The sequence below is a fragment of the Scheffersomyces coipomensis genome (assembly GCF_036884675.1).
Source record: "Scheffersomyces coipomensis strain NRRL Y-17651 chromosome Unknown DFJ63scaffold_2, whole genome shotgun sequence".
In the NCBI taxonomy this organism is placed as follows: Eukaryota; Fungi; Ascomycota; class Pichiomycetes; order Serinales; family Debaryomycetaceae; genus Scheffersomyces; species Scheffersomyces coipomensis.
The window spans coordinates 1,831,377-1,858,426 of record NW_027042893.1 but is presented as its reverse complement, the minus strand read 5'-3'; the positions used below and the strand labels follow the sequence as shown (position 1 = coordinate 1,858,426).

The window sequence follows — 27,050 nt, the reverse complement described above, 5'->3', positions numbered from 1 at the left end:
TATCCCTTTATATATCATCATCATCGTCGTCATCATCGAGGTATAAATTAGACAGTTTCCAATTATCATCAATTCTCTTTTCAACCCCAATAGCATTAGGTAAGATATTTAACGAATACTTTGACCCAAATCGATCTTCGGAACCTGGCTTAGCAAATAATGATGATAAGCTACCTGAAAATCCTTCATTGATATATGATAATGATTTCAGATTATTTTTAAGAAGGGGATTATCGAAAATATCTAATTCTTCAAGTTGAGAAGATACACCTTTTTGACCTGAGAATCCTAAATTAGATGCTGAAATTGATTTAAGTGAATTATGATTTATTGATATTCTTCGTATTTTGGGCTGAGAACCAGCTGGAAATGTGATTTTAAATGATATAAGACTATTTGAATTGATGATTAATGTTTGTAAATTCTCATTAAATTTTCCATCAAACTGACACATATTATTATGAGATATATCGATATATTTCAAGTGAGGAAAACTTGTAAATGATTTCAATGAAATCGATCCAATATCATTATCCTTTAATTTTAAGATTTGTAGAGTTGTTGGAATGACTGAATTGTCAAATTCTTGAATATAATTTGATGAAAGATCTAATACTTTTAATTTTGACTCCTTCGCAAAACGAATTTCAAAATCTCTTAAATCATTCCCAGCAATACTTAATTCTTGAATACTAGCTTGAAATTTACATTGAATACTCCGAAGTTGGTTCCTGTCTAAATTCAAGATTCGAAGTTTAGTCGGGAAATCCATATAATCAATCCCTTTAATCTGATTACTATCAAGATACAACACTTGTAACTCCATCAAGTCATACCTATCATTAGTCAGAAGATGAATATTGGATCTAAGACGATTCTCTGTTAAATGTAATGTGTGTAATCCCTTTGGAAGAAGATGAGACGGCGTGATCCTCCGTATTGAATTACACCCTAATCCTAAATCTTTTAAATTTAAAGGGAATTCAACATCTTCAATACTGGTGATTTTATTAACTTCTAATGAAAGAGTTTCAATTGAATCAGGGAAATCCATATATTCTAATTCTTTGTGAATCCCAGTATTTGACATTTTCAAATATAATAATTGATTAAATCGTTTGAAATAGGGTATACATCTACGCCAATGAATATTATTATCTGCAAGGTTTAATTTACGTAAAGTGGATGGAATCTGAGTGATGGAATTTATGAATGTAAGATCAGTTAGACTATTATTTGCGATATTTAATTCAAGTAAAGTCTTAGGGTAAACCATGGTTGATATGATATTGGGATCGAATTTAGTTAATTTGATAACTTTTAATTGAGTCAGTCCAAGATTAAGGGGATTCATTATATCATAATGATTTCCTGTTAATGATAAAGTATGTAGATTAGGTGATTTATCAAGTAAATCCTGAGTAAATTTGAATGAGTTATATACAAGATCTTCCATATAAAGACTTTGTAAATTTTGAATCAGTTTATAATTGAATAACGTGGCCACATTTGAAAGTTGTAAAGTTTTTAAAATGTTTGAAAGGTCAGATGTAGTGGCTGAAGACATTTCAATTCCATTTCCGGCAAGACTTAAATGATCAATGAAAGTAAATGATTGAAGGTTCAATTTAATTCCTTTGAATTTTTCCTTTGAATTAATATCAATTTTCAAATCAAAACCGGTTGAATGGAAGTAGGATTCAGATTGAGTGACACTTAATTGACAATTATCTAGCCATAGTCTTATTAAATGAGGGAATTTTGAAATATCAATAGTGAACTTTTGTTTATAGTTATAAATCAATAATGAGATTAAACTTGGTAATGATTGTAATTGTTGGATTAATTTAGATGAATTGAATATATATTCTATATCGGGATCGAATTCTAATTCTAGATTATACTTAAATTCAGATGATAAGTTCGGTAAAAGATCTAATAATTCGATTAAATCGGTTAATTGCCAAATATAGTAACTTATAGTAATTGATTCTGTAGTGGGTATGAATGATTCAAATCGATGTAAGACTTTAACAGCTGTTTCAACATTATCAGCGATGTATTGATAGTTTGATTTATCTTCATAAGTAGGAGTTAATTTATACATATGTTGAAATGAAAAATAATTCAATCGATTATTAAAGCTTAATTTTGATTGAGATATGAAATGTCCTATAGCTTGATATATACTTTTATTAATGGTGAGGATATCTTCATCTTCGATGAATCCAGACAATCCATCAAGATTGAGATAATTGATGATTTTGAAGATCAATTCATTTGGTAAAGTGTCTAGTTTAAATCGATGTTGATGAAGGATATTCGCGTTTGATACTGCGCCATTATGACTCGTATTAGAAGTAGTAGATGAAGATGAAGATGATATGGTTGACAGTTCACTCAGAAAAGAAGACTCCAGACTCATTGATTTCAATTTCACGTTGACTAGCTAGCCCGTGGTGATGATGATGGTGGTGGTGCTGCTGTTGCCAAGTAATTGCTTAAACAACTGAATAAACAAAAGTGGAACTATTGATCAAATTGATAAAAAAAAACTTTAAACAGTTTGAAAAAAAATGGTGTCATGTATATAACTCGGTCTTTGAATTATATGCAGGTGGACCATCTATGAATGTCGTAGTAAAATCTTAACGGATACAAATGTCGTTCTAATCCCCTCCTCAGAGTTAAAGTCAGATTAGATAAGAACAGTAAGTTCTGACAGAAAAAATATTATTTTTAGGGAGACTGATAGGGAGAAGGTGGAAGGAGAAGGTTTAAAGATGGGCAGAAAGTTATAAAGGGAATGTTAATGTTGATGATAATAATGATAGGTAACACTATGAATATTACCATCAACCAATTATATTGGATAATTACCGACGATTTACATAAATAAACTCTCCCTAATCTCACACTAATCTCCTCCATGTGTGGTCCTTTTAGCTCCCTAAAAATTGCAATTATTTTAAAGTCGCGTCTCGCAAAACCCACAGGGCCCTCCCTCTCCCTCTACATTAATTTGGTTATATATAGATGATATTATTAGAGTTGATCAGCTTATAGTATCATATTAAGTAGGTATAGAATGAAGTAGTTAACCCAGTGCTACCTAACAATAGTAATAATAATAAATAAACTAATGGATATACACCATAAAACTTCAATTTACACAACCTTACGTGGATATCAATCAATCAAATACACACACAATTATTTTAAAATCTACTCAACATTTAACTATGTTGAGTTATCTGATTTCCTTTTTAATTATTATTTCTACTTCCCTCTTCCTTCATCTTCTTCCTTTATTCATTCTTCTTAATTCATTCCTTAACTTCATACCGTCAACCTATTCCCAAGTTGTAATAGCTTATCTGTTCCTGCTCCCCCCTCATACCGTTGTTATCTCTCATAAAAATATTTATTTGTGACTCAAATTTCTGGTAATACGCAGTACATCCGCTCCCCACCTCACCCCCCCAAAAGAAATAAATAAATAAACAGGGAAAGTAAAGTAAAGTAAACCAAAACAACTTATTTATTTTGGCAGCATCCATCCATAACAACTTGTTCAAACCATATCAATCAATCAATCTATTACAACTTCAATAAGACCTTAACTAAATCAATCAATCATCCATTGTCATATTATCTGATATGATAATGCCTGAATCCAATATCAATCCAACTAATACCACCACGTCTACTAACACCACAACTACAAATGATCAAATTAAATTAACTAAACTTCATACTAATCCTAAAAAGGGATACAAGTTAGGTAGTGCCTCAGCTACTTGGAAAAAGATAAAATCAGCTACATCAACCAGCAGTACCAATTCTATCCCTGTTAGTTCAAGTGCAAGTAGTGGTGATGATGCAGTTGAAGAGGGTTTAGAAGATTTATCATTAGGTGGAGGCGTATCAACCTTGATTGAATATGGATCTCATGGTCAAATCCTTATGGTTTATCCTGAATCTTCAGTATTAGAAATATGGGATTGGAAATCAATTGATCATCAAAATGGTCAAAATACTTCAAAAATTGTTGATACTGATACGTTACATTTGAATTATCAACTTAAAATCGCCAAGCAATATGAAAGTTCTAATGAATCAATTAAGTTCTTTAATATCATTAATGAACAATCTACTTTTTATAATCTTATCGTTGTTAAGAAACAAGGTGATAAATCAAATTTAGAATTACATAAAGTAACCCTTGAATATGGATCCACTACAATAATTCAATCCATCACTTTACCATTTATATTTGGAAATCCAACTCATATCAAAACTTCCAATAAATTCATCATTATAGGGGATAATGAAGGATTATTATTGATTTATAAATTTGATCTTGATCATAGTGAAATCTTATTTGGTAATGTGAATGCTTCATTATATTCAATTAAGAAATCTTCATGTCAACCGATCTTAAGTAAATTTAATATCATTAATAAGTTCCCTAATGATGACATCTTATTACAAACAAGTTTAAGTTCTGATGGTATACCGATCTTTGATATTATTGATAATTGGTTGGTTTATTCTCCATCAACGTTTGAATATAAACATTTATTAGCTATGGGAAGTAATAATAATAATTCAGCAGCTACTAGCACTGCCACCAATACCACTCCAAATAATGTTATGAATGATACGTTTATAATTAATGATGCATCGTATGATGAATTAGATCCGATCATAACTAATTTCAATACCCCGAATAATACAAATTTGAATTTAAGTTTAAATTTACAAGATTCAACAGGGTTTACCCCCGTGAAATTACCAGCTTCAGGTCCATTATTAAACAAGGTATTATCAAGTTTATCAAATAGTGCTCTTGATGGATTATTTAAATTATCTGAATTATCATCAATGAAAGTGAAATCATTAATAAGTACCGACTCACCAACCAATCCCACCAGTAATAATACCCCATCTACTACTACCGCTACCATGATGGAAACTCCCACTTTAAATTCGATTGGGAAATCAATTGGGAAATTATTATATTCCACGGCATCAACCACAGCTCATACACTTTCAAGCACAATGAAGAAAACATGGGAAGATGGATATAATAATCGAATCATTAAAATCCTTGATTTATCAAATGATAAAGTATTAGGTATTTTCAAACCACCAGGAGGAGTATCGAAATTATCCCTCTCTCCCTATGATTTACAATTGATCTCAGTCAATATGAGAGGAGATTCACTTTATATGTGGGATTTATATCGATTATCATATGAGATATCCTTAATTGGGAAATTCCAACGGGGTAAAACCTCTGCAATCATTTCCGAAATCTTTTGGTTTATGAATAATAATTATAATCATAAGGATGATTTAGTGTATGGGAATAATTCAGGATTTGGATGTATTAATAAAGATTCAGGACTGATTCATTGGTTTAATATAAATTATTTAAGTGGGACATTGAATAATAATCATAATTATCCTAATAGTTTAAAAATGAAAAAGAAAAAGAAGAAGAGAGTGAGTTCAGGAAGTAGTACTAGTTCCAATATTAAAGTGAAAGGAGGAAATGGTGGTGAGATTAGTCTGGTTAATGGTGGTAATGGTGGTGGAGGAGGAGGTCAATTTCTTGATTCATGGATTTTATCATCATTCAAAGCTAAACGATTCATTCCATTACCTAATATTTCCAATGATGAATCAGGAGAATATATCAATCAATTGGCCATTTTATCCAAGGATAATGAATTAAAATTAATCTCTCCTTTGAATGGAAATCATGTATTTAAATATGAATTACCCACTCAACCCGTGAATGCCAATGTGATACCGAGTTTGATCCCCCAAGATGCTCAAGATGAAGATATTATATCTAATGTGAGATTAATTAATCCTCTTTCACAAGCTGAGATTGAAACTTGTGCGCCATTTTTGAATTTAATAAATAATAAAAACATTGAATTTGCAATTTATGATTTCCCCACCAATGAACACGAACAAGACGAACATGATCAAGGAGATCAATTTTATGATTATTTTAAAGAATTTGGAAATGAAATTCCTCAAAGAGTGATCCCCATCAAGAGAAATTACGGTTATAGTTCAAAAATCAAATTGAATCCTCAGAGTAGCAGTAGTGTTTCATCAACTGGTACCACTAGTCCCATCACTACTGCTTCGGGAAGTAATGGAGATGAAGGATTATTGAATTTACTGATTGATACTGGATTAATCGAGAGATGAAATTTATGATAAGATTATTTTATTTATTTATATTATTTATTTATATATTTTTTATTTATTTTTGTATGATTTTTTTTTTATTATTTTATTTATATGGGATTTGATATTTAGTTTGATTATTTTTTAGAAATAAAGGTTTTATAATATATATACACAAATACGATTGACAACTACTCAATACTAATAAATATGTGTATATTAAAAGGTATGTAAAGGGAGCAGTTAAAGGTTTTGTATGTATGTATGGATGTATAAAATACAAGATCAATAAATGATGTAATGTAATGAGATTATCGTGTGTTGTCATGAGTGAGAGAGTGAGAGTATGAGTTTATAAGGTGGGATACTCCACAAGGGAATTAACGGCGGAGTGATGATGAGTGATGATGACTAGGTACCTGTGGGATAACCTAGTGTTTATGAATAGTAATTATAAAAGCAGGAATTGAGATTGTGATAACAAAAGTAATAATAATAATAATAACCTAATAATAAGTCAAGAACTGAAAGTAGAGACGAGGAGGGATGGAGGGAGGGACGGACGGATGGACAAGTAGGAAAGGTATTGCAAGAAGGTGAAGATGAAGGTAAGTGATGTACAAAATGGGATGGATTTGATGTTGGACTAGCACTACTGATGGAAATTTGATGGATCTGTTATGACCAAATTGTGGGTATGACTTCGTTGTTAACTTTCACTGATAACGCTGATTACTCCGTTATCACGAGATTAAACAACTCTTATCAAAGGGGTTCAACCTTCTTCTTCGATTTAACGTCATGTCATAAATTAAAAGAATAATCTAATTAATTCTAAAACCCCACCTCCAATAACTAAAAATAATAAAATAATTAACCAAGTTCTACTAACTGGTATTTCAGATTTTTGATTTTTTGATTTCAAGACAGATTGAGGTTTACCTTGTTTATTAACATTCTTCTTAGCAAACTTTGAATTAGCAGCTTTTTGTTGTTGAGTTTGTAATGCCTAGAGCCCATAGCAGTTAGTATATAAGTTAAAATCAAATGTGATGGTGGTGCTGTCAAAAAGTGAAAGCCCGAGAAAAAAGGGTACTTACCATTTTAGTTGTTGTTGTATAATAATTATAAGGAGGATGAAAAGGGATATGAAGTTAAGGAGAAATGAAATGAAGTAGTGAATGAAGGTCTAGTGACTATGATATGGGAAATGAATCGAAGATACTATAAGTAAGTAGAATGATCTAAAAGAGAATGGTGGTGGATGTATTTCTTGGAAACAAAGTGAGAGAGAGTTTTAGTGATTTTTATTTACGCTTTTTTTTTTTTCATTTCATTTCATTTACGTGTCTACAAACTTTCTGATCAACAACAAAGAAGAGACGTAATAAAAAAATATTAATGACAAAATAAAAAATGAAAAATAAGAGTCACATGACGTGAAGTCATGTGAGTAATTCCAGTGGCATGGATGGTATAATATGGTGAATCACACAGTTAATATGCAGGAAATTATCTCATAATAAGAATTAACCATAAAGTATGTAAATGATTATCTTATTTTTTAAACGTTTAATTATACATGAATAATAGGAGATGACAACAGAAGAGGAGACATCATAAGATAAATATTTATAATTATTTACTAACTGATCCTCCTCATTGGAGGAGTTATCTTCTTTATTTTGCTTTTTAAAATCGGTTAGTTTAGCGTGGGGTAAAATAAAAAATAAATACTGAAATGTCATCCTGCACATAACCAATCGGTCAAAGACACAATCCCTCGGGAAGGAATGGTATATATCTACTATTCTAGGTATATCTCCAGTCAACCGATCCATTCTAACACCGATTATGATTGTTTGGATAAGTTAGAATAGTATAGATAAGTTTATAATTATCATGAATTGTTAAACAGATTGTCCTTTCTTTTCTTTTCATTTCTTTTTCTTATATCAATGAAAAAAAAGAAACCATAAAAAAAAGCGGATTTCTCCTTAATCGACCTCAGCGAAGTAACGGATTAGTATACACTGTAGAATTCAACTTTATAGTTAACTCTAAAACCAACAAGATTATGTCAAATAAGATATAAACAATCAAAGGTATGATTAGATCAAATTAATTAACCCGTTCCCATTCATCAACTTTAATCCAAATCATAATGTCTGATGAACGAATTATTTATTTTAATAATTCCCCTCCCCCACCATACCCACACCGACCAAATTTCCGTTAAAATAAATATATTTTTCGTCCACTAAACCACCACCCACCACCACTAAAAACAGGGAAACCCCACTAAAATTTTACAACCGAATTTACGAACCTCGGTATTTCTAAGCAAAACTTATAAATAACTGATTAAATTTCTTTCAAATTTGATTCAGCTTTTTCATACTACTTTTCTCAGATTGATTTTAAAACTGTGTCTTAACTATTATCAGGTAAGGTTGAAAGAATATTGATTTGGATTACGGTTACGGTTATCGCATTTAGTAAATAATTTTTCCATTTTTCACCAACTCCGTTCTCCTTATCTTCAATTATCATCATCATCATCAATCATGGCTACTCAACATTCACTTTTTAATGAAAGTCCAGACCATATCAATGCTTTACTTGAACTGAATACTCCAATTGCTCCATCTGCTTTATCTAATGCAGTAGCTGTTCCAAATTCTAAACAAGATGGTTATTCTGCCATTTATAGAAATGCTTATAGTCCTGATAAATTATTAACTATACCTCATCCTTCCTTAGATACATTATATCGCTTATTCGATCATACTTCCACTATCAATGCTCAATTTGATTGTTATGGTACAAGATATAAAATCCCATCCACTGGGAAATTTGGTCCTTATACTTGGCAATCATATCAAACTATAAATCAAAGAAGAACAAATTTTGGTTCAGGATTATTTTTCGTCTTACAAAATAATCAATTCAAATCAACCATTGATGATAATTTGGATTTATCTTATAATCCTCATCAAAATCAACCTCAATCTTCATTCATTGTATCATTATTCTCTTCTAATAGAGCTGAATGGGGAATTGCTGATTTAGCATGTATAACTTATTCCTTAACTAATACTGCTCTTTATGATAGTTTAGGTCCTGAAACTTCAAAATATATTTTGAATTTAACTAAATCTCCTATTGTGATTGCTTCCAAAGATAAAATTGAAAATTTAGTTAAATTAAAATCAACTTATGGTGAAGAATTAAATAATTTAATTGTTTTAGTATCAATGGATCCATTAGATCGGGAAAATACTAATGATTTAAATTTAATTGAATTTGCTAAATCTCATCAAATTTCATTATATGATTTTAATCAAATTGAAAAATTAGGTGAAATTAATCCATTAGAACATATCCCTCCAACTGCTGATTCAATCTATACTATCTCTTTCACATCAGGTACTACTGGTGCTAATCCAAAGGGGGTAGTTTTAGAACATAGACAAGGGGTTTCAGCTGTAACTTTTTGTGTGGCCAATGTTAAACCTATAAAACGAGCTGTTACATATGCATTTTTACCATTGGCTCATATTTATGAAAGAATGAATTTACAATATGCCATGTTTCAAGGTGCTTCAATTGGATTTCCTCAATCTCCTTCTGCATTAACTTTATTAGATGATGTTAAAGTATTAAGACCTCATTATTTATCCTTGGTTCCTCGTGTTTATACTAAATTAGAAGCCGCTTTGAAATCTCAAACCATTAATAATTATGATAAACCAGTATTACAAAAGATTTTCTCGGGTATTATCGCTAAGAAAATCGAATGGCAATCAGCTCATGATGGAGCTGAAGGGAAACATATTGTTTATGATCAATTCTTACAAATACTTCGTAAGAAATTAGGATTTGATAGAGTGGTATCTTTCAATTGTGGTTCTGCTCCAATTTCTCCTGAAACCATCAAATTCTTAAAGGCAACTTTAAATACTGGTATGTCTCAAGGTTATGGATTAACTGAATCATTTGCTGGTGTTTGTGTAGCTCAAAAATTCGAAAAAGATCCGGGTTCATGTGGGGCTATTGCTATAACTTGTGAAATGAGATTACGTGAATTACCCACCATGAATTATTTATCAACTGATGAAGGAGGTCCAAGAGGTGAATTATTATTAAGAGGTCCACAAATATTCACTGAATATTATAAAAATCCAGAAGAAACCGCAAAGGCTCTTGATAAAGATGGTTGGTTTGCTACTGGTGATGTGGCTAGAGTCGACGCTAATAATGGTAATCGATTATATATTATTGATAGAGTGAAGAATTTCTTTAAATTGGCTCAAGGAGAATATATCACTCCTGAAAAAATTGAAAATACTTATTTATCTAAATTCCCTGTCATTTCTCAATTATATATTCATGGTGATTCCTTAAAGACTTATTTAGTCGGTATTGTCGGATTAGATCCAATGACGGTTAATCAATATATTTGGAAAAGATTTAGAGATAAATTATCATCTCAAGAAGAAATCATTGAATTCTTTAAAAATCCTGACCATAAATTAGCTTTAATTGAAGACATGAATAAAGCTGTGGATCAAGAAGGGTTATTATTAGGATTTGAAAAAGTTCATAATATTTATGTTACTTTTGAACCATTGAAATTAGAAGATAATGTCATAACTCCAACTTTAAAGATTAAAAGACCCATGGCTTCTAAATTCTTCAAATCTATTCATGATGAATTATACGAAGAAGGGTCATTAATTAGAAAAGTTGATACTAAATTATAACCCCATAGTTTAGTCATAAATAGGATTTATTTAATTTATAAACTTATATATAATACCTTATACACTTTTTTTTAGTCAAATGGTTTTTTTTTTCTTTAAATGTACTTGTAAGGATTTAAAATTCCATTTGGATCGTAATGTTTCTTAATATCTTTAAATAATTTAATTTCAATATCAGATTTGGAATAACTTATATAATTCTTCTTTTGGAATCCTAACCCATGTTCAGCAGAGATAGATCCTTTTTTAGATGATACCCATTCATAAACAAATGGTTCTAATACTTTTTCAACTGCTTTAGAATATTGTCTTACAGCCACATTTAAATGTAAATTCCCATCTCCAATATGTCCATATCCAACCGCTTTCACAACTGGTTTAGAAGCATCTTCAAAATCAACTATACCAGCTGCTTCTAATCTTTCATTAGCAGCTTCAACTAATCCATAAAGATCCTTTAATGGAATGGAAACATCATATTTATACACTCCACCATTCATTTGTGAAGCTTCAGGGATATTTTCACGCCAATTCCATAAATTCTTTAATTGAGTTTCATCTTGGGCGATGATACCATCTTCAACTAATCCATTTTCCATAGCGGTTCCTAAGAAAGTTTCTAATTTTTCATCATCATGATCTTTATTAGATCCTGAAGTTTCAATTAAGACATAAAATGGATATTCAGCACTTTCAATTGGATGATCTGATTTTAAATATTGTCCTACTAATCTTTGAGAATTTAAATCCATGAATTCAAAAGCAGATAAAATCTCACTTAATTCTTTTCTAGCATCATTAAAGACTTGTTGAACAGCTTCATAGGAGGATACACCTAAGAAAGCCACATTAAAAGCTTGTGGTCTAGCAGGACATAAAATTGATACCCCAGTAATAACTCCAATTGAACCTTCACTTCCAATAAATAAATGTTTTAAATCGTAACCAGTATTATCTTTTCTTAAAGAATCCATCGAATTATAAATAGTACCATCTGGTAAAACAGCTTCTAATCCTAATACTGATCCATGTAATGAACCATATCTTAATAATCTTAAACCACCAGCATTAGTAGCCACCACACCACCTACATGACAAGAACCTTTGGCACCTAAATCAAGAGGGAATATATATCCTTGATCAGCTAAATATTGATCAGCAGTTTCTAAAATGACACCGGCATCACATTTTAAAATCCCACTTACTGAATCAAACGATCTGATTTTATTTATGGATGATAATGATAAGATGATTTCATCAAATACTGGAATAGAACCTCCTACTAAACCAGTATTACCACCTTGAGGTACAACAGCTAATTTCTTATCATTACAATATTTCAAAATTTGACTTACTTGTTCAGTAGTTTTGGGTTTTAATAATAATTTCGATTGACCACGATATTTTCTCATCCAATCTTCATTATAAAATAAAAGATCATCTTCATTTTCAATAATAGAATCATTTAAAATTGATTTGAAATATTGAATATCTTCAGCATCTAAGGCTTTGAATCTTTCATCACGTTGAACTTTATCAGCATAAGTTTCAGCCGTTAATGGAACAGTACTACTACTTGAATAAGATCTGATATATTGATTTTTGACTCGTATTTTAGATTCATTATGGTTGTTTAAAGTGGTAGATAAGTATCTTACCGAGGAAGATAATATAGGTTTAGAACATTTAGCAATTGTTCTTCTACCAACAGAACTTATAACTGATCTAGATGCTCCAATCATCTTGTAATAGTCAGTATTAGCGATATAACCTTTGAATCTAGATTAGATGATTAATTTTAATTTTTCATCTCTCCATATTTTTTTTTTTGACTCACCTTACACGTGATTTGGGGTAATAAGCAAATTAAGTGAATCAGATTTGCAATAGGAAAGGAATGTTTAATGAACATCATTTGATTGAGGTTGACAGGGGATTGATCTGAATAATCGTTCTTAGTCCATTGATGTAAAGTTTTTAGGTTTAGGTTCATTCCATCAATGTTTGGGTAGATCAATTTTTTGAGGGATCGGAAGATGGCTTTACTTTTCCAATTAGAGATGGATAAGGTTATAGATATCTGTCTAAAACACACAAGTGACGATCAAGGAGATGAGATTATTGAAATCTAGAGTAATAAGCTCTATATACATTCTACAATGATTTTTAAATCAATCAATTAATAAATATAATAAATGTAATATTAAACAAATGATGTTAAAAATATATGATCCAGTATACGCCCCTAACAGTGTCCTAGTTAGTATTAAAAAGACTAAATTGAATTGATTATATAGTTAGTAGTTTTCTCTTCCTCGTTTTATATAACAAGCTTTGTAATCAACAGTGCTAAGGAAATTGATGAAAAGAAGCAGGAATAGCGAAGTACGTTTAGTCTGATATTTATAGTTTTTGACCCAACCCCCTAACTCTCACACACACACAAATTAAGAAATGGTTCAGATTTTGCGATTGGGGGAGTGATCTCACACATTTTACAAAAAGACTTCATTGTATATAACTATATGAGAAACAATGTCATTTAGGTTTGTAGATGGTCCTATTATTCATGATAGCACAAGAAGCACTTAAGATCAAACAGGCTGGTTCAAATCATGGTTTGAACATTCGTGAAGATAAGCGCTTAATCATTACAATTCTACAAATTATTTTAATTATAAAATATAACATGGGTATAATATAGCAACAAACCAATTAATACGTTTCACTAACCAGCCTATAATTTCTGTTATTATCTAAAGCTAAATAATTAAAGCAGTAAGTAGAGCAATCATCTGTCGATACAGGTTGAACCAAAAGATTCGACATAGAAAAAGAGAGAAGAAGTTGTAATTAAAGATTTAAAAATTTAATTTGTAATATAGATTTTGTCATATTTATCACCAATTTAATATTTTTACAAATCTACAAGAAGAATCAAGAAGATCCTTTAAACAACTGATAAATAAATATATAATGTATATTGTTTAATTAGTGCTAAATTAGATAAAAGATTTCATAGTTATGGTTAGTATCCTGTAAGCCTAAATAGATTAATTAAAATGTTAACAATAAAAGTAGAAAAGGAATTACCCTTACTTTTGAAAAATTGTATACAACTATTCTTTGATTTTCTAAATCAAAATTGAATAAAGGAATGTGGTAGTTTATCCTAGTATTTATAGTTTTTGGAACTCACTGACCATGCCACAGGAAAAAAGCTCCAACGTTAAATATTGAAACATATAACATTTATCAATAAAGTCTTTATTAGTACAGGATATTCATAAGGTTGCAATGTATAGAACTAGTAGAAGTAAGAAAATGAATTGATTACTCTACATTGAAATTGAATTAATAAAATATAATAAATATATATTGTTGTTGTTGAACATACGGTATTTTAAGTGTTGCTAGATATAACACAACTAGTGTTCTTAGTCTAAATAGTTAAATAGTTGACCTAAATAAATTTCATGAAAGGTTAGTACTTTATTATTATAGTAGATTTAAATTAAGAGACCTCTAAAAAGGATATGAAGAATTGAGTGGGAATTTATAGTTTTTTGAAATTAAATTAACCATATTAAAAAATAACACACATTTATGGTCCTTGTTTCAGATTTCGTTTTATCAAAGAAATGATACATAACCAAAATTGAAAATATTGACTTATGATCAATCAATTCTATAAACCCAAGTAGAATTACATGTCTACAATAGGTTAATGAAATAATTAAATATAAAAACCATGTATATTATAGTTGCAGGAACTTAGACATTTACTTATGTTCCAATCCAACGGAGGTGTTTGCACTATAATAGAGTAAGTAGGTTTTCTAAATAGTTATTAAGACGAATCTTAATTGGTTAGAAATAGATGTCATTCGTATAAAAACAACATATCATATGATAAGTGGACAAAAACCCATTTAGAAATAACAATGCTGAAGATTTAAACTAATTAAGAATGTAATGGAATAAAAATAATAATCAGACTTTTCGTGTGGTATTTATAGTTTTTAAAAATATTTGCAGCATCCCCTCACCAATAAAATTTTATTAGTGAGAAAAGGGGTGAACTCTGATAAATTACCAATCAACACAATATAATGAACCAACATCATGATACAAGTAGTTAATCACAATTTGTAAGTTATATGTATTGTGAATCAGTCAATAGATAATGTAAATATTCATTGAGCATAATGTTAGATATTCAAGGAAATCTTGCATATCATGATGAACAATATTAAACGTTAATAGAGTTGATTAAAATTTACAAGTCTACAATGAGGTTTGAATTAATAAATATAATATAAATTTAATACGAACTATAGATTTCAACTATCCATGTATTTAAACGAGATACCTGCTTACCTGCTGTTGTTAGTATGTGACCTATGGAATTAAATTATTGTTGTAGAAACTCCTATACGTATTATGTCAATCTTTAAGTTGCATAGTCTTGAAAGGAAAAGTAATAGAAAGAATTAATCAAAATATTTTATTAGGATTTTATATATTATTTATAGTAAATGTCCACACAAGTAGAAGTAGCTTATATAAATTTAAGATCAAAATTCAAATATTTTGAAAGATGGATGGATGGTTTATTAGAGATTCTACAATTCTACATTGGGTTTAAAGCAGTTAAGAATATAAATAATTATAAATTCGAATATCAATATTAACTTCATTTATTCCTCCAAAATTATCAAAGATATCTTTATCTTTATCTTTTAAGTTAGTATTATATAAATATGTATCCTAAATAGATTGAATTGTTTGTATTACTCGGCATAATTATCTTCTTCGTAACCGTATCAGGACTACTGAAAGAAATGACTTTAGTGAATACAAACAAACTATTCACAAGCAATTAGACATTCTCTATTTATAGTTTTTTAAATTAATTGCAGCACGCACCCACACACAATTAAATTGGTATAGAAATGAGATCCTATGGACTTTTATTCTATGATTATACCTAAGCTATTGATGCTTGAGTTGGCCAAAGTAATATTGAGCTTTGAATTATGATGGAGGTTATGTCTATATTAAAAGTTAACCACGATAATGATCTATCGTTAGCTAGCCTACAAATCTACAATGAATTTTTTAAATTAATAAATATAATAAATATATATTAAACTCCTAGGACATCATACTATTCTCATTCGGAATGTACATCAATGAAATAAGGGCGTACAAAACTTCTTTTATGTTAGTAATTTATCTAAATAAAAACTAAAATCGTAAGTATATATAGCTATTTATATATAGTTAAACTAATATTGTGAACATAGATTTTAAAAAGGGTTTGGAAATGTGGTTCCATGATATATTTATAGTCTTTTTTGATAAGTATTTATTTACATTCTCGTCATTAAGGGATATTTTCAGTTATTGTAAAGTATTGTATAACCATTGTCTGTACATAAAAATTTATCTAGTTTAACTTGATTAAAGCGATATAACTACAATTCTACATAATAGATAAAAAGATAATCATATAATCATATATTAAGTATATATATCCGACACAGAACCATCCGCTTTGCGGCTATCTTCATATTGATGTTCACAATAAGTTTTGCCTAGCTAATTAGTATTAATTAAAAACCCTAGATATTAATAATGTTAGATTATTGAAGGAATAAAACAAAAATTGGATGTTTAAAAATTATGCGTACTTTCTCAAACTATTTATAGTTTTTTAAATTATTTGCAGCACAAAAAAAATAATGGGAAAAGAGGAGGGAGTAATTAGTCTTGAAAGAAATACTAAATAGGTTCTATCTATTGATTATTCTACAATAAAAAGACATTGTTATTAATCTAAACGTTGAGAAGTATATAATATATATCAATCATTTAAATTTCATTATAACTATAATTGTTAGTATTTATATCCTAGATAACAAGTTTTATGTCGATAAGTGTAATTTAACCTTGATTAAATTCACTTATTATCAGCGACATTGAATCAGTTGGTCTATTAAAGTAATTGTAAGATAGTAGATCATATTTTCACCGTTATTTTCAGAGTAATAAACTCTACACAAAGTATAAAATAGTAAAATAAATAAACAAAATTAAATGTATTTAACAGATAGTGTATGTAATCTGTAACTGTACTAGAGGAGGTAGATTATTCTTATTCACTTTTTTTGGTGAGTACGTCATATGATACCTAAATAGACTTATTATTGTAAGTTGAAAATGCATTATGAGCTTCGAGTTTGTTCAAAAGAGACACCCAAGTAAAAGAAAGTATTGGACTGAAAGAATTTTTCAAGCAATTTACCATATTTATATACTTTGAAATTTTGTCAGATCTTAAAATATATAATTGGTATCTATTACGAAACGTTTTCATTGATTATGGGCTTATTATGAGACCAACCAAGTCAAGAGTAAACCATCAATATCAAGTTATATATAGTATAAGCATCAAGAGTTCCTCTCTACATTCTACAGTTAGTATCAAATATATATATAAAACTTTTTATTAAATTATAAAATGTGTGAAGGAATCAATAAACTCCATATCATGCTCTAGCTAAAGGAATGATTGATAACCAAATAGTAACTTATTTCATTTGAACAGAACTTACAAAATGCTTAGGATCCCTATTCTCAGACGAATAAACACTTGACCTAAATCTGTTAGTAGTTGAACTATAAGAAAAACTGTTAAGTAAAAATTATTCTGTATTCAACTATTAAAACATTTCATAGTTAATTGATCATTTCATAAAATGTTATAAAACAAAATGCGTATTTGACTTCATATTTATAGTTTTTTAAATTATTTGCAGCACGTACAACTAAGAAATAATTGTTCATATTACAATTTGGTCACCAGAACCAGAGTGTTTAGTGGTAATAATGTGCTTAAATTTATAATTATACAATATGTAACACTAATTAAATATATATAATTCGTCTATTCAATAAAATATCCAAAAAAGAATGAAATACTTAACTATAATATGCATGCCTAACTCACCTAAAAATTAGTGAAGAATGTGTGCTAGATAAAGAGTCGAATTAGTCAGTAATGTAAATATGCTTTAAACAAGCACAATCTAAATAGAATAGGAGTTATCTCAACACGAAATAGTCAGTTAGATAAAGAATGTTTCTTAAAATTTTAATTTATTCAAATATTTTTGAGACAAATTTATAACATCCCTCTTTTATAAGAAACATAATTTTTTTTACACAGCTTTTACCATAATAACTACAATATTGAAATAATCAGATAAATAAACAAGTAAACATATACATTTCTATCCTACACAACCACCCTATGCCATGGCTTTCCAATCATTGTAAATATTCTTGGATTCACGATATTTAATATCTAAAAGTTGTTATTATTGAACCTAAATAGAAAATATAAGTAAGTAAATTCGAATACAGCAACAAAGTAATCATATTATTCTCATTCTTTTTATCAATAAGGATATAGTTCAAAAACATATGGTATTAATTTGAATATTGACAATTTGGCTCATATTTATAGTCTTTTTTGATTTGTGGTTTTCAATATTTGCAACAAATTTTTGGCTGTTTCAGATTATGCGGATTTGTTGATGATGTATCTAATACAATACATTATGAATTAACTTGAAACCAGTCTATATAGCAAGATGAGTATATAGTAAGAGATATGAATGAACTGTTTGTTTTATCTTAACTTTGGTAGAAATTTATCCTGTTGATGAGTTTTTATTACTCTATCGAGATTAGTCTTAATAAACCATATAAAGTATTAAGCTTACAACTTACACAGTTAGAAACTTTACATAAAGAAAACAAGAGATACACTAAGAAATATCACAACATATAAAAGAACATAGTAATAATAATGTGTTTAAAATTATAAATCTACAATACGTCCATGTAATAATATATATAATATGTTTATTAATAAATGTTGAGTATCTTCATGGATAATTATAAGAAAGTTTTAACTGAGGTAAAATCATGCTGCCGTTTCCTATTAACAAAAGATACATCCTTTTTATCTATAAGTTAGTAAAGCAATTGTCCGAAATAAATGGTAATAATCCTTAAAGCTGGATAGCTATAGGATAACTAACTGAAATCAAAGTGGTGTTTTCAAAACTTAATGCTTGGATTGATAATTTTTATTTAAGGAAATCCAAATGTGTAAAACTTTACTTTTTTGATCGCTTTGTGGAGATCAAGGGATATTTTTATGAATTTGTGTAAATTTAATACCTATCATATTAGTGATAGATTTAAGTACTATATGGTTAAACTATCATCGATCATCATAGAATCTAATTAATAGTTAATAAATTCACAAATTTACAATTCTACAAAACTAAAATAAATAACTAATAATTAAAATTATATATTAATTGCATTTGTACGCTGTCATAGGAAACTGATAAAAGAAAGTTTTGCCCAAAACCAGTAACAAACATTAGCAAACTATAAATATATTCTAAATCCTAAATAAATTCAATAATGTTAGTATGGTAAAAATAACCTAATTAGTAAAGACTTCAATCCTAAATAGATCATACAAAGAAGAGTCAAGATAAACTACCAAGTTAACTTTTCGATCTTTATTTCTTGATTTGAAAGGCAATAGAATTTCTATACGCTTTTCAAATGCCTTATACCATTTATCTTATTTCGTTTATAAAAATTAATTACCGCAAATACAAGAAAAAAATGCAAAAAAAAGTGTAAAGAAAAAACTGCGCCTGAATTGATATATATAAACTCTTACTATACTACTATTATCCCTTTTTTAACATTGTTACAACGATTGATTCTGATAATTTAGAATAAGGATCAAGAACATGAGATATTTTATTGTAAATAAACTATAAGCTTCCGTGTGTCACATTGAAGAAACAAGGAGGAATTATTCGAGGGCATAGAGATAAAGTTGCAGCCATAGCCTGAGCCAAGAAAACAAAAATATAAAAAAAACCATTGTGGAGATCAAGTTGTAATGAAGAATTTAATTAACTACATGAAAAGAGTTTTTGCCTTGTTGTCGTACCCTTGCTACTCAGCCAAATAATCAAATTAAACATGGAAAAGAAGAAATAGAATTAATTGACGGAAACGCGCTCTAAACGCATTTCCAGATTAGGCAAATTGCGAGATCACAAAATTTTGACTTCAAAGATGATGAGCATTAAAAGCCACCAAGTAATTTAACCTTAATGTGTGGTATCTAATTGATGAGAGAATATACAATAGGATAAAATAATTTTACTTGACTGTTAGATCATATAATCTCTATAATAATTAAACTCATGATGGTAATATATTATGATCATTTGATGATGATAAAAAAAATTTCTTTTTTAAAATTAAATTAAATTAAAAAAAAAAGAAACGGAATAACGCAAAAAAAGGTACGCCTTAAGGACGAGACATTTCACGACGCGCGACATTTATGATAAGTTGATTGGCGTGGTTACTACTGGACAAAACGGATCATACAAGGTCAGGGAAGAATAATGATAAATAATGACCCAAACTTTATCTGAATTAAGTAATCGTCATGTGAATAAGTAAATAAATCAAAACGTATATATCGTAATATAAATATAAGCAAAATAAATGGAGAATAAAGCTTTTTTGAAACTAAGGAATCATACGGAATATAATTGGGGGAGAGAAATAGAGAGAGCAAACTTAATACTAGTAATAAGGAATGAACTAACTAAATAAGAGTACAAAATAGAAATTGATAAAACGCGGAATTACTGTATCTAATATAACTTAGTGGTAGTATCTATCTATCTATCTATCTATTCATCCATTCTAATGAACGGCTCATAATGGTACAAAAGGTTAACCCATCCACAGTAACTCTCTGTTGTCTGCCATGAAAGATGGGATATATGGCCTGCATATAAAAGATTAGCATAGCCCTGATTTTAATTCTTTTTTTTTTTTTTCTTTTCTTCATTTTTTTTGTGGTTATTTTTGAGGTGAGTTTTAGATTTTATTATATATATATTAATGGAGCCTGAGCCTGATAATTGTATAGTTACAAATTGAAAAGAGTGACTTAGCAATCTGAATTTTTTAGTTAGCATAGCTCAGCTTAGTTCAGGTCAGCTTAATTGTTTAGTTTTATTCAGGGTGTAATCATTCATCTTTTGTGTATTAACTGTATTGTTGGCTTAATCATTTTTTTTTAACAGCCAAAGCCTTCAATTCACGAGATATTCATTCAAGTTTAATCTATAAACGATAATATACCAATAGTTGGTTATACTTTTATACTTCCGGCATTTATCCGTTATTAGAGAATAAACCAATAATACCACCATCATTCTTCATAGTAACCATCATATATATATATATGAAATCAGTATTTGTTCTGACCTTGTCCTTCCAAATTTAGAGCCGTTCTAATTTCATTTCATTTCAGTTGAATATTTTACACTAAATAAATATTAACTACTATCATCATCATCATCATCTTTATTTGCATTTGATAACTTTATCGCCTCCTTCTTCCTTTTTCATTCCATTATAAATTTTATCATCTTTCCTCATTTCAATTTTCATTCCATCTTTTGAACACATATACTATATCATGGCTCCATTAACACCTGCTGATAAAATTGGCAACTCAAACTTTTTATCTCCTAATAGTATCCTCAATAGTCGAGTGAATGACGATGATGAAGATCCAGGATCTATTTCAGATGCTGCTAGTGTAAATTCAACTACACCTTTAAATAACGAAGACATTACTGAAGATGCCATCCAATTATCAACTTCAAATGATCCATCATCTCCCATTCATAAATTAACTACCAGATTAACCATCTCATCCAAATACGATACACCATTAATAACCCCAGAAGAGTTAACCACTTTACATGATCCAAAATCTTTAAAGACTTTATATGAGTTAGGTGGATTCGATAAATTAACTCATCTTTTACATACCGATATACGACACGGTTTAAATGATCATGATCATCAAGATTTCCAATCCAGAATCCATAATTTTGGTGCCAATAGATTACCTGTGAAAGCTCAACGTTCATTTCTTCGATTATGTTTCGAAGCTTTAAAAGATAAAGTTTTGATTTTATTATCCATCGCTGCCGTGGTTTCATTGGCTTTAGGGCTTTATGAAACTTTTGGTGAAGGAACAGAATACGACGATGAAGGTAAGGCTTTACCTAAAGTTGATTGGGTTGAAGGGGTTGCTATTTTAGTAGCTGTTTTCATTGTGGTTGTTGTAGGTGCTGGGAATGATTATCAAAAGGAACGTCAATTTGCTCGTTTAAATGCTAAAAAGGAAGATCGTGAATTAATCGTGCTTAGAGATGGTCAACAAAAATTAATCTCAATTTATGATTTATTAGTAGGAGATATTATTAATTTACAAACTGGGGATGTTGTTCCTGGTGATGCTATTTTATTCCAAGGTGAAGTTGAATGTGATGAATCAGCTTTAACTGGTGAATCAGAATCCATTAATAAAGTCCCCGTCAATGATGCTATGAACATTTATGAAAATTATTTACCTACCAATGAAGATTTAGGTTCCTCCACTATTAAATTCCGTGATCCATATTTAATTTCTGGTGCTAAGGTATTAAGTGGATTAGGTAATGCCGTTGTTACTGCCGTTGGGGTTAATTCCATTCATGGTAGAACCATGTTAAGTTTAAGACATGAGGCTGAAACTACTCCTTTACAAGAAAGATTAGATAATTTAGCTGAAGGTATTTCCAAATATGGGTTCTTAGCTGCCTTATTATTATTCGTCATTTTATTCATTAGATTCTGTATTAATATTACTGGTGATCATAAAAATAGTAACTTAATCCCTACTGAAAAAGCCAAAAACTTCATTAATATTTTAATTACCGCCGTTACTATCGTCGTGGTGGCTGTACCTGAAGGTTTACCATTAGCTGTTACTTTAGCCTTAGCTTTTGCCACTACTAGAATGGCTCAAAATGGTAATTTAGTCAGAGTGTTAAAATCTTGTGAAACTATGGGTGGAGCTACTGCTATTTGTTCTGATAAAACTGGTACTTTAACTGAAAATAAAATGAGAATCGTAAAAGGGTTTTTCGGATTAGATTCTGAATCAAATACTCCTTTTGAATTCGATGATTCTTCTAATGGAGATGGGCCAAAATCAACTCAAATCATTAATCAATTATCTGATGATTTAAAAGTATTTGTGTGTACTAATATTTCTTTAAATTCAACTGCGTTTGAAAATGGGGATTATGATCCAAAACAAGCTGAATTAGCTAAACAAAGACCTCCAAAAAAGACATTCTTTCAAACTTTATTCACATCAAGTAAATCTCATGAAGATCAAATTAAAATGGGTCAAGTATCTGAACCTTATTTAGGTAATAAGACTGAATCAGCATTATTAATATTAGCCGCTGACAAATTCAATCTTTTTAATAAAATGAATTTAGAACAACATCGTCAACAATCTCAACCTGATATAGTTCAAGTCATTCCCTTTGAAAGTTCAAGAAAATGGGCTGGTGTTGTAATGAAAATCAATAACGGATATAGATTATATGTTAAAGGTGCTGCTGAAATCGTATTTAAAAATTGTGGATTTGAATATAACAATACTGGTGAATTAATCAAATTAGATAGAAAATTACGTGATCTTTCCTTACATAAAATTGATGAATATGCCAATGATGCCTTAAGAGCTATTGCTTTAGGTCATCGTGATTTCGTTAATATTTCACAGTGGCCACCTGCTGAATTCATTGATCCAAATCATGATAATGAAGCTGATGCAAACCTTTTAGTTAATGTTAGTGCTACTGCTTCTTCTACCAAACCATTAACTCTTGATGCTTTAGTTGGTATTCAAGATCCATTAAAGGATGGCGTGGCCGAAGCTGTGTTAAAATGTAAATTAGCTGGTGTTACGGTTAGAATGGTTACTGGTGATAATTTAATCACTGCTAAAGCTATTTCTAAAGGATGTAATATTTTAACTTCTGAAGATTTATCAAATGAATATGCTTTTATGGAAGGTCCTGAATTCAGAAAATTATCTCCAGCAGAGAGAACTAGAATCGTACCTGAATTAAAAGTCCTTGCAAGATCATCTCCAGAAGATAAACGTATTTTAGTTGATACTTTACGTAAAGCCGGTGAAGTCGTTGCTGTTACTGGTGATGGTACTAATGATGCTCCAGCTTTGAAATTAGCCGATGTTGGTTTCTCTATGGGTATTGCTGGTACTGAAGTTGCCAGAGAAGCATCTGATATTATTTTAATGACAGATGATTTTACTGATATTGTTCAAGCCATCAAATGGGGTAGAACTGTAGCTACTTCAATTAAGAAATTCATTCAATTTCAATTAACTGTTAATATCACTGCCTGTGTTCTTACTTTCGTATCAGCTGTGGCCTCCTCAAACAATCAATCCGTCTTAACAGCTGTTCAATTGTTATGGGTTAATTTAATTATGGATACTTTAGCTGCATTAGCTTTAGCTACTGATAAACCAGATGAATCATTATTAAACAGAAGACCAGCAGGTAGAACAGCTCCTTTGATTTCCACATCGATGTGGAAAATGATTATGGGTCAGGCTCTTACTCAATTAATTATTACTTTCACCTTACATTTTGCTGGTCGTCAAATCTTTTATGGAGCAGGTGCCGTCCTTGATAGTCATGCCAATAAACAATTAGATGCTATGACATTTAACACTTTTGTGTGGTTACAATTTTGGAAATTATTCGTTACTAGAAAATTAGATGAAGCTGATGAAGTCACTACTGTTAGAGGTAGAATGACACGTGAAAATTTAGATTTCTTCCAACATTTGTTCAGAAATTGGTATTTTGTTGTCATTGCCGCTATCATTGGTGGTTGTCAAATCTTGATTATGTTTGTTGGTGGTGCTTCGTTCAGTATTGTTAGACAAACTGGTCCACAATGGGCAACTGCAATGATTTGTGGATTTATTAGTATTCCAGCTGGTCTTCTTATTAGATTGATTCCAAATTGGTGGGTTGAAAAGATTTTCCCTACCAAGGCGTTCTTTACATTTTTATATTATGTCGGATTTGGATGGTTAAGTGCTAAAAAGAGAGCTGCTCGTAGAGGAGATTTAGAAAAACATAGTGATGACGAAGAAGAAGTTGAAGAACATAGCTTAAAACAAATCAATTAGATTCCTTTTATATATTATTTATTGTATTATATTTATTTGTATTTAGACAAAACAAAAGTATTGATGAATTCAATCCACTTTGTAGAATCATACTAACCTTTACAAAAGAGAACAAATTATGGGTTGGATCTCTAGATCTGTATGGGGCTCACCTCTAATTTTGTCGTTTTTTTGCAGTTTATTAAGAGTTCCAAACCACACTTTCCTAATTGGGACTGGTGACAAATTAAACCAAAGAAAAAAAGTAGAACCAGAAAATAAAAAGGCAAATCAAACAGGAAAATTTTTCAATTACGACAACTTCATATCACACCATATCAAAGGCACAAGTTAGTAGTATGGGTATCACATCCGAGTTAGAGGCTAATAGAGTCCAAGAATTAGACGAACTTCTTACTATTTTGAAACCTCGATTATTAGAATATATCTCGAAATCCGATCCCAACTCATCTAATTATCAACTGGATTCATTAGGGAATTATCAAGAACCCCAATTTTTAAAAACTCAGTTTTTTAAATATACTGAAGATGAATTGACCAAACCGGTGGCTAATACCGATGAATTGTTTGCTGTTATTGATAAAGTATTGCAATATTCCGTTAATACTTGGAATCCGGGGTTTATGGATAAATTATATGCGTCAAATAATCCTATTGGGGTGATATCTGATATTTTATTATCAGTTCTTAATACTAATAGTCATGTTTATACTGTATCACCTGTTTTATCAGTGATTGAGAATTATATCGGTAGAAAATATGCATCTTTATTTTTCACTAATAATAAAACTACATGTGGTGGATTAACCTTTTCAGGAGGTTCATGGTCAAATATTACTTCATTACAAATGGCTAGAAGTTTGAAATTCCCTGATACTAAATTAAAAGGAAATGGTAATTATAAATTCGCCATTTATACTTCTAAGCATTGCCATTATTCAGTAGAAAAGGCTGCAATCTTGTTAGGAATTGGAGCTAATTCCGTATTTAAAGTTGATATTTCAGATGATGGATCAATGAATATTGATTCCTTACAAGAAACCATCAATAGAACCATTAAAGAAGGGTATACTCCGCTTTATATCAATGCTACTGCTGGTACAACTGTTTTTGGATCATATGATCCATTTGAAGCCATTTCCAAGATTGCTCACAAACATAATATTTATTTCCATATTGATGGATCATGGGGTGGAAATGTGATATTCTCTGACGAACATAAATATAAATTAAAAGGATGTGAACATGCTGATTCTATAACCGTTAATCCTCATAAGATGTTAGGTATACCCAATACCTGTTCATTTTTATTGATTCCTCATGTGGGTAATTTCCAAACTGCTATGAGTTTACAAGCTCCATATTTATTCCATGGACGTGAAGATGATGACGATGAGAATTATGATTTAGCAGATGGAACCATGGGATGTGGACGTCGTGCTGATTCATTCAAGTTTTATATGGCTTGGTTATATTATGGATATGAAGGATTTCAAAAAAGAATCAATCATGCTTTTAAGATTGTAGAATATTTCGTTACTCAAATTAAACAAGATTCAAGATTTAAATTGATTATTGATGATCCTCAATGTTTCCAAGTTTGTTTCTATTATAAACCTAAATCATATAAAAGTCATGATAATACTGATATTACTAGATTTATATCGAGAGAATTACATAAATTAGGAAAATATTTAGTTGATTTTTCACCAAATCCAACTGCTAAGCCTAAAGAAAATGAAGAAAGAGGTGAATTTTTCCGAGTTGTGTTTAATTCCCCAATTTTAACCGATAAAATCATTGATGATTTAATTTCAAGTATTATTAAAGTCGGTAAACAATTCGAATTTGAAAATTAA

At 29.8% G+C, this 27,050-nt stretch overlaps 7 protein-coding genes across 7 annotated transcripts; 4 read left to right on the top strand and 3 right to left on the bottom strand. All coding sequences in view use genetic code 12, as the record gives it.

Annotated features, from left to right (window-relative positions):
- Positions 1-7: 7 nt before the first annotated feature.
- On the bottom strand, positions 8-2,425 carry DFJ63DRAFT_334204 (uncharacterized protein; the record flags this gene model as incomplete). Its single annotated transcript, XM_064907996.1, has 1 exon — positions 8-2,425. The coding sequence occupies one exon, from the start codon at positions 2,423-2,425 to the stop codon at positions 8-10; it is 2,418 nt and encodes an 805-aa protein (XP_064763956.1).
- Positions 2,426-3,666: 1,241 nt separating this feature from the next.
- Positions 3,667-6,234, top strand: DFJ63DRAFT_334203 (uncharacterized protein; the record flags this gene model as incomplete). The annotated part of the gene is made up of 1 exon (XM_064907995.1): positions 3,667-6,234. The coding sequence occupies one exon, from the start codon at positions 3,667-3,669 to the stop codon at positions 6,232-6,234; it is 2,568 nt and encodes an 855-aa protein (XP_064763955.1).
- A 790-nt stretch (positions 6,235-7,024) lies between these two features.
- DFJ63DRAFT_334202 (uncharacterized protein) lies at positions 7,025-7,662 on the bottom strand (the record flags this gene model as incomplete). Its single annotated transcript, XM_064907994.1, has 2 exons — positions 7,025-7,222; positions 7,648-7,662. The coding sequence occupies 2 exons, from the start codon at positions 7,660-7,662 to the stop codon at positions 7,025-7,027; spliced, it is 213 nt and encodes a 70-aa protein (XP_064763954.1).
- A 1,118-nt stretch (positions 7,663-8,780) lies between these two features.
- FAA21 (medium-chain fatty acid-CoA ligase) lies at positions 8,781-10,979 on the top strand (the record flags this gene model as incomplete). Its single annotated transcript, XM_064904798.1, has 1 exon — positions 8,781-10,979. One exon carries the CDS (start codon positions 8,781-8,783, stop codon positions 10,977-10,979), a length of 2,199 nt encoding a protein of 732 aa, XP_064763953.1.
- A 5-nt stretch (positions 10,980-10,984) lies between these two features.
- AIP2 (D-lactate dehydrogenase) lies at positions 10,985-12,808 on the bottom strand. The gene has a single exon (XM_064906881.1). The coding sequence runs from the start codon at positions 12,719-12,721 to the stop codon at positions 11,075-11,077; it is 1,647 nt and encodes a 548-aa protein (XP_064763952.1). The 5' UTR covers positions 12,722-12,808; the 3' UTR covers positions 10,985-11,074.
- Positions 12,809-21,591: 8,783 nt separating this feature from the next.
- Positions 21,592-25,191, top strand: PMC1 (calcium-transporting ATPase; the record flags this gene model as incomplete). The annotated part of the gene is made up of 1 exon (XM_064907993.1): positions 21,592-25,191. The coding sequence occupies one exon, from the start codon at positions 21,592-21,594 to the stop codon at positions 25,189-25,191; it is 3,600 nt and encodes a 1,199-aa protein (XP_064763951.1).
- A 338-nt stretch (positions 25,192-25,529) lies between these two features.
- DFJ63DRAFT_311943 (uncharacterized protein) lies at positions 25,530-27,050 on the top strand (the record flags this gene model as incomplete). Its single annotated transcript, XM_064905874.1, has 1 exon — positions 25,530-27,050. The coding sequence occupies one exon, from the start codon at positions 25,530-25,532 to the stop codon at positions 27,048-27,050; it is 1,521 nt and encodes a 506-aa protein (XP_064763950.1).